The sequence below is a fragment of the Neltuma alba genome, unplaced genomic scaffold (assembly GCF_004799145.2).
Source record: "Neltuma alba isolate B1F8T4 unplaced genomic scaffold, ASM479914v2 tig00005370_pilon, whole genome shotgun sequence".
NCBI classification, from domain to species: domain Eukaryota; kingdom Viridiplantae; phylum Streptophyta; class Magnoliopsida; order Fabales; family Fabaceae; genus Neltuma; species Neltuma alba.
The window spans coordinates 91,303-100,108 of NW_021634083.1; the positions used below are offsets into that span (position 1 = coordinate 91,303).

At 34.4% G+C, this 8,806-nt stretch overlaps 1 protein-coding gene and 1 pseudogene across 1 annotated transcript; both read left to right on the forward strand.

Moving 5' to 3' along the window:
* Window positions 1-2,706: 2,706 nt before the first annotated feature.
* Window positions 2,707-4,305, forward strand: LOC114747573 (uncharacterized acetyltransferase At3g50280-like; annotated as a pseudogene).
* Window positions 4,306-8,042: 3,737 nt separating this feature from the next.
* Window positions 8,043-8,528, forward strand: LOC114747577 (protein FAR1-RELATED SEQUENCE 3-like). The gene has a single exon (XM_028935929.1). It carries the CDS (start codon window positions 8,043-8,045, stop codon window positions 8,526-8,528), a length of 486 nt encoding a protein of 161 aa, XP_028791762.1.
* Window positions 8,529-8,806: the final 278 nt, after the last annotated feature.

Here is an 8,806-nt window from a genome sequence, read left to right on the forward strand (position 1 = left end):
TGTGTCCAAGTTTAGTTTAGGGAGCAAAATATTTTTAGTTAACTTTCAATCCCTATTGTTTCCAATGTAATGAGGTAATTAATTTGTAAGAATAAAAAATATTTGAAAAATGTGTAATGATTAGGAACAACTTTTAATAATTTATATTAGAAAATGCTTAAAAATTCTAGTATGTGCAATGATTAGGAACAACTTTTAAAAATATAACTTAGAGAAATAAAGGAGATTGATATTATATTTTATATTAAATTATAAAAACATTGTTCAGTCTTTGTTGGCTTTAAGGCAGAGTTGGTGTTATTTACTCAGGACTTAAAATCCAAATCCTGTAATATGCTAAGCCTTAAAAAAAATTAGTCTCAAAGTTCAAAGTAGTAACGATACCATTGGTAATTCACTAAAAGAATTCAATAGCCCCTTTAGTACAAAATGGGCATATTTAGTAAATATGCCCATTTTGTAAATATGGAAATATTTTTTTTCTTCCTTTCCCAACAAAGCCACTACTTTATGTGCTAACTATAATGAAAATACATTGGCTTATACTTCCTCTTTATTAACTGATGATGCCTCTGTCGTCAAAGCACTCAATTAAACTAGGTCCTAATTAATTTGTAATTTAGGATTGACCTAGGTCATTACTTCCAAGGAGCAAGTTATGGGTTTCTTTAGGTAAAAATTTAGGTGACAAAAAAATGCAATAAATTAGACCTAAACTAAAATGCAAAATTCTAATTCTAAATGCAAGATGCAAATGTCCTAAAATCTATATGAAAATTAAATTAAACTTAAATGAATGCAATACAATTTTTGGGGGGATTTTTAAAAAAAATTAAAATGATAAATGAAGAAAATTGACTACAGAGTAAAGAAAATTAACAAGTGAAAATTGAGAAGTTCTCTTCGGTAAGGTAGAGGGGACAACTTAGGATTCGCATGGATTTAACCTTCATAACCTTAATCAATTAATTAGACCAAAGGGAAGTGAAAAGAGAGTGGAATCAATAAACTTAATTACCTACTTGAAACAAAGGGAACCCTCAATCTTAAAAACCCTTAAACTATTAGAGAACTCATAACAGAATAAGGTTGGTTAATTAAGCTTATTAAAACCAATGAAAATAATTCAAATTAATTCTGAAAATTATGTTTGAAATTATCCAATTAGACAATCAGATAATCAACCAACTTAATTAAATAATTAAGAGGCAAAAAAACCAAATTTTGCAATTCAAACCACTTTGATAATTAAATTTATAATGAAAACTCAATTATAAATTCAATTAACAATGCAAAGGTTCTAAACATAAATTCCAACAAGTATCTCGGCATAAATAAGATCCAAATATCAATCTAATCCAAGGATAAAATTGACAATCTAGAACTAAATTGTCTCAACAAAAATACAACTTAAAATTATTTAAAACTAAATAATTTCAAGTCCTAGAATTAAAAAGATAAATGGTATATTACTCCCTTGTGGTCTTCAAGTGCTAGCCCAAGGCTCCAATCTCCTCCATGCTCCTCCCAAGTTGCCTCCCTAACAAGCTTAAGCTTCCATCAAAACAATCTTCCCTCCAAGCTTAATGACGCGGAGCACAGCCATGTGACGCAGAGTGGATGTTGCTGTGTGACCATGGAATGAAGCAAATATGAGGTGAAGCGTCCGGTGGGTGGTTGCTGTTGGAAGCAAATCAACTGACGTGATAGTTGGCAAGTGCGATTGATGAGGTCACGGCTATGGAAGGAAGGATGGTATGGTGCAATCCGTGAAGGGAGAAAAATATTGATATTAGGCGTGACTTTTCTATATGGAATGAGGAGAATATTTTAATGGGAGAAAAGAAAATTTTATGGATCCAAAGCTCAAGCCCATTAATAATTAATTGGCCCACTTAATATTAGCTATTGGATTGTGCTTAAATTCCAAGAAACAATCTTGCACCATTGGATTTCCTATATGCTCTTTTTTGACCTACAAGAATTTAAGTGCATCCATTAATGTAGATTATATCCAAATATAATAAAAAATTAAATATCAGATATGCAAAAAAAATTAGGCAAGAGATTGTAAAACTTTCTAAAAGTAATCTTTCTAAAAATATGAGACTTGTTTCCAAAGAAATAGAAAAATTAATTCCAAGTCAAAAATAGGAAATCACAAAATATTTATATTTTTAATCCAAAATCTCAATTTTTATGCAAAATCCAAAAATCAACCAATTAATCTAATAATGCATAAAAATCCAATTAAGCTCAAAATTATCATTTAAATCCTAAATTAATGTGGGATAAAATTTATAAAAATTGGGCTTTATCATTAGCCAAGGGGCATAGTAGACAAAACACGGTCAGCCTATATATTTCTAGCACAAACAATAAAGTAGTTACATGAAATTGGATGTGATTTCAATTTTTAAAACCATCACTTTTATGTTTTATAAATATTTGGAAGTCATTTTTCACGGACATAATTTTTAAATCTGTATACAATATGAACTCTAAATATAATCAAGCTTCTTTATAAATCATAAATAATCAATATGACTATTATGTGCAAATTTTAAAATAATAAAAACAGGCCCATAATCTGACTTCGTCTTTATATGTGAATTCCACACTGTAATTACTCAGCAGGAGGGCAAAGGAAAAGGACAGCTGGGACGCTGTGGGGACTTCGTTTTGCTTTTTACATTATATATGTAATAAACAAAGAGAAGAGTGACCCAACATATCATACTTTGATCCAAAGTCATCTCTGAACTGTGAGTGAAGATGAGTTGCCATCCTGCCGTCGAGCATATCTCCCAATGGTTCATCAAACCCCACCTTCCGCCCAATGACTCTAAGCCCATCTGCCATCTATCTCCATGGGATATTCTTATGCTGTCTATTCAATACATTCAGAAAGGCCTCCTCTTCCTCAAGCCTTCTCCTCCTCACAATCCTCCCTTTTCCATCGATTCTCTTCTCGGCCGCCTCAAGCACTCTCTTTCTCTCACCCTCCTCCATTTTTATCCCCTCGCCGGTCGCCTGGTCACGGCTTGTCCCCCTTCCTACTCCGTCTTTGTCGATTGCGACAACAGCGAGGGAGCTAGATTCATTTACGCCAAATTAGACATGACCGTCTCCGACATCCTCTCCCCCATCGATGTCCCCTCTGTCGTCCAATCGTTCTTTGACCATGACAGGGCGGTCAACCACGACGGCCACACCTTACCTTTGTTGTCCGTTCAGGTCACTGAATTGACAGATGGCGTTTTCGTTGGCTGTTCCATGAACCATTGCCTCGCCGACGGCACTTCCTTTTGGAGATTCTTCAGGGCGTGGTCTGAAATCTTTCGAGCACAAGGTGATAACTATGGCAGCGACCATGTTTGCATTCCCATCTCACACCCACCGATCCACAATCGGTGGTTCCCGGAGGGTTGTGTTCCCCCAATCAATCTCCCCTTCAAACATCACGACGAGTTCATAAGCAGATTCGAAGCACCCCCTCTTAGGGAAAGAATATTCCATTTCACGGCCGAGTCTATTGCGAAACTGAAAGCAAAGGCCAACCAAGAGTCCAACACCACTGAAATATCGTCCTTCCAATCATTATCGGCACTCGTCTGGAGGTGCATAACACACGCGCGGAGTCCCTCCCGTGATCAGAGAACAATCTGCAGTGTGGCAGCAGATAACAGATCAAGAATGGAATCGCCTTTGCCAGAAGAGTATTTCGGGAACTCTGTCAGCACGGTGGCTGCGGAAACGACATCGGGGGAGTTGCTAGAGCACGAACTTGGATGAGCGGCGTGGAAGATACACGTGGCTGTCGCAAACCACAACGACAAAGCGGTGCGTGAGCTTATGAAGAAGTGGTTGGAGAGTCCGACGGTGTTTCAACCGGATCGGTTCTTTGACCCGTACGGCGTGATGATGGGTAGCTCACCCAGATTTTTCATGTATGGTAACGAATTCGGAATGGGGAAAGCGGTGGGTGTTCGCAGTGGTTATGCCAACATGTTTGATGGGAAAGTGATGTCATATCCGGGTCGTGAAGGAGGGGGAAGCATAGATTTGGAGATATGTCTTTCGCCGGCTACGATGACGGCACTGGAATCTGATGACGAGTTTGTGAATTCTGTGTCTCTGCAAAGTGTTTCGGCATTTGGGTCTGTTTGATGTTAAAAGACAGGCTTTCAAGTAATAGTGGCGGTTGGGTTCTATCTACTTGTGGACCATCTGTTAAAGCGTATGAAAACACTTATAACCACATTTTAATATTTTATACGAGTTGAGGTAAAACACCTCTAATATATTTATCTTATATTCTGTAAAACATGATTAAAAAGCTACTTATAAGTTATTATAAATAGGTTCTGTTTACACTTAATTAATTTTGTTGTAACCAATTTTTTTATCTGTATTTTTTATCTTTTAATAAATTGTTTTTTGATAAAACAAAATGTTAAAAGATTGATTTTTTTTCATTTAGTATTGCTAGCTCCTCATTATTAATCGATTTATTAATTGAATTTTCTTAAACAAATTATTAAGGATAAGGATGCTTAATTAGAAATTTTGGATGGGAAGAATGCTTTAGTAAATCAATCAAAAGATACACTTGTCATAGTTTACATGTGTCAGCACCTTTGCTCAGAAGTCAGAATGCGTTTTAGGAGTAATTAAGGTGCTTATATTTTGGTGTATTAGCAAAATAATCACACTCTTTACAGCTAGTAGCAATGATGCCGACATTGCTGTTTATACATTTGCTTGCGATCGATTCACAGCATCTATCCAAAGTTACACTCGTCATATTTTAATTAGAAAATTATATTGCTGTTATGGTTTGATATAAAAAATTCATAAAAGAAAACGATATGCACAAAGTGGGTTTAAATAGTCTAATGGGGTGTCACTTTTTCAACTCAAGAATCATCCGTTAAGGTGGCATAACCCACTATAGTATAAAATTTCAATTAATTAATCATTCTATGGAGAAATTAAATTTTTTCCCACCATCTCTAAATTATTATTTTAATTAATAAATAGTAGGTCAATCCTTGACGGTACAAAGCTGCTTTTTTTTTTTAATTTACTTTTTATTTCCCTAATTATATTCCTCTTCATTCCACAATCCTGGAGTTGAACATGAAATTAAAGTATGGTATATTCAATGACACGATAGGTGTGAATGATTTCATAAGCTTCATCGCATTAGTCACAGTCTGTCAGATTTACATGATTTTAATAAAGTTAAATTAGATCCATATACTTACACATTGGAAAAGCCTATGGAACCAGAAACATTACCGAGTTAAAACAACAAAGGGTTAATACAATTTTGGGTCCATCTAGTTTATCCTAATTTTAGTTTTGGTCTCTGAAATTTCTTTTCATCTAAAATATCAAACCCTATAATTTAAAAAAAATTTAGACCATTTTGCCTATTGAGGAACCAAAACCTATAATTTGAAATTTAAGGAATCAAAACCAAAATTAGGACAAATTTAAAAGACAAAAGACTATATTAATTAAAAAAAGCAATCACACCTCGTTTCACTTTTTTCAATCAATTTTTAATCAAATTGATTATGTTTTGATGGATAGTTAAACATGGTTGCCTTCTTAAGCTAACCGAATCAAATAATAAAGCTACTAATCAATTTTCTTGATCGAATAGATCAGATGTAGACCGATCAAGAAAATATTGCCTGTGAGTCCAACATGTTTGACCCTATATGTGTTGTCTTATGTAGTTGAATTTCACAGCAATTTAACGTATGCCCCACATTTGTTTGTCTTGTGTAACTGAATTTCCTAGCAATAATGTAACGAACATTTCCTTCCTCCCGAGACTCTTCACAAAGTCCTAAGTGAGAGAGCCTTTGCTCATTTCGAGGAATTTCATGTTAGAAAGTGGGCTCGGAATGTCTCCACTACAGCTTCTCTCCATTTTGCCTCCACCAAAAAGAAACGACGTCGTTCTTTTAAAAACCATGTTACTCGTTTGTTTATTTCGAAACTCAGTCTCTCAGCGTCCTACTCCAGCACGGGAAATCCATCCATCTCTTTGCTTCCAGAAAACACTATGCATCAGGCTCAGTGTGGGAAGAGATTGTTGAGGAAGGAGGAGCATTTGCAGGCTTTCATCACTAAGATTTTCTGGTTACCTCCTTTATTGTTTATTGTTTCTTTTTTTTTTTTTTTGTCTTTTAGTCTCTACATATGCTCATACAGACACACGTATATATCCCTTTTCTTTTTTCTTTTGTAATTTTTGTTGAATTTTATATGTATTGTCATGTTATTCTGGTGGCCATATGTATTTGTTCGCTCAATTTGTATCTTAGTTAATAAAAAACTCCATTTGAGTCAGTGTGTGAATTCCTCATTTATATATATATAGTTTGTCGTCATTTTTCTGAAATGATTATTTTTATTTGTTATAAAATGTATGAAATTTATAGTGTTTTATTATTTATTTCAGTTATTTACTCTGTTGTTGTTGTTTTTTTTAGGCATCTCTTTTTTCAATTTATCTTCTATCTTTAAGCAATGGATACAAATATGACTCACATCCTTGGTCTTGAATTTGATAATATAGAAGAGGCATGACAATATTGGGTTGGCTATGGTAGAAAGATTGGATTTGGTGTTAGAAAAGAAAACTCCAATAGGAGTAGGAAAGATGGTTCTGTCATATATTACAAATATGTTTGTAACAAGGAGGGAGTGAGAAAACCAGATAAAAGAGATTTTAAAACCAAGAACCCTCAACAAGAAACAAGAACAAGATGTGAAGTTAGAATGATAGTCAAAAAAGTGAATGGCAGATATAGAGTCACATAACTTTTCTTGGAGCATAATCATCTTTTGGAGACTTAGGAAACTGTTCATATGCTGGCATCACAAAGGAGATTACCGAAAGCACAAGGCTATGCTTTAGAAGTTGCAGAAGATGTTGGTATTAAGCAAAAAGCCTCTTTTAATTTAATGAGTAAATATGCAGGAGGGAGAGCTAATTTGGGGTTCACCCAAGATGATGTTAAGAGTTACCTAGCATCAAGGAGGCAATGAAAAATTGTTTATAGTGAAGCTAGGTGTCTACTTCGTTACTTTCAACGACAATTGGTAGAAAATCCTTCATTTTTTGATGCTTATCAAGTGGATTCAGAAGACTGAATAACTAATGTGTTTTGGACTAATGCACGTATGCTGATAGATTATGCTTGTTTTGGAGATGTCATTTCATTTGATACAACATATTCTACAAATCGTGACAATTAGACCACTTGCCGTTTTCTCAGGTTTCAATCATTATAGAGAAGTAGTTATATTTGGTGCTGCTTTATTGTATGATGAGACTATTGAGTCTTTTGAATAGCTTTTTGACATGTTGTTGGAAGCACATAAGAAAAAAAATGTAATTTACTATGTTTACTGACCAAGATGCTACAATGACATGAGCCTTAAAAGAATTAATGCCAAATGTAAAGCATGGCTTGTGCACATTCCATATCAACAGAAATGCAGCGAAACATCTTAGGAACCTAATGAAAGATGATTCTCATTTTTTGGGTAAGTTTAATTGGTGCATGTATCATTGTGAAAAAGAAACTGTTTGAGGAATCTTGGAAAGCATTATTATCAAAACACAATGTAGGAGATAATCCATGGTTAATGTCTATTTACGAGTTAAAAGAAAAATGGGCAGCATGTTATATGAAGGAATCAAAGACACTTGGTATGAGAAGCACACAACTCAGTGAAAGTATCAATGCATTCATTAAAAAAAAAAAAGAAGCACAAATCCTAAATTGGATATCAATAAATTCTTTGAAGTCTTTGAACAAGTTGTTGTGGATAAATGGTATAATGAGTTGATGAGTGATTTTAATTCACGATAAAAGCTGTTGAGATTGATTTTGAAAAGTTCAGCTATGCTTCAACAACTTTCTCAAGTTTATACTCCACCAATTTTTAACTTGTTTCAATAGAAATATGATTTACATGATGCTACATGTATAAAAGAGAGAAAAGTAAGAAAGATGAATGAATATGATGATGCTATCGTATTTGATTGTGTTATCAACAGGGTTGATGAGAAAGGAGAGTGGAGATTGACATTTAAGCCATCAAGAGAAGAAAATGAGGCTACAATTACTTGTAGTTGTAAGAAGTTTGAAAAATGGGGAATATTATGTTGTCATGCCTTGAGGATATTGTACGATCATGATGTCAAGTTGCTTCCACATAAATATATTTTAAAGAGGTGGACAAGACAAGCAAGGTGTGGTGTGGTGTATGATAACAAGGGAATGGAGATTGATGTTGATCCTAAGCTAGAATGCTCAAATCGATACAGGCAATTGTGTCCAATGCGTATAAAACTAGCCAGTGATGCATCTGAATGTCTAAAGACTTTCTTTATGGTTCAAAAAGCGGTGGAAAAACTTAGTAAGAAAGTGTTCGAACTTCTTATCAAGCAGTCATCAGATGCTGTTGATAGTGAATGTGGTGTTGATAGTGAATGATGACAAGAATGATGGTGAAGGCATTGGCTTTAAAAAGAGAGAAAGAAAAAAGATCAACAAAAGTTGGGTTGATGACCTTAATAAAAAGGAAAGAAAGGTCAAAATGTCAAGAAAACCTGCTAACAAGCCTTCAAAATGTTCAAAGGTATAAAATTTTAACATTGATTTTTTTTAAAGCACATGCCATTATGTTTTGTGTTGATGAGATTTTATTGTTGATGATGCAGGAAACCCAAAACATGTTGGAAGTAGTTAGCTCGTCAACTCCAGTGCAACAT

Excerpts from the sequence above, each read along its gene's own strand:
- LOC114747577 (XM_028935929.1), top strand. The coding sequence starts at position 8,043 with ATGAATGAATATGATGATGCTATCGTATTTGATTGTGTTATCAACAGG.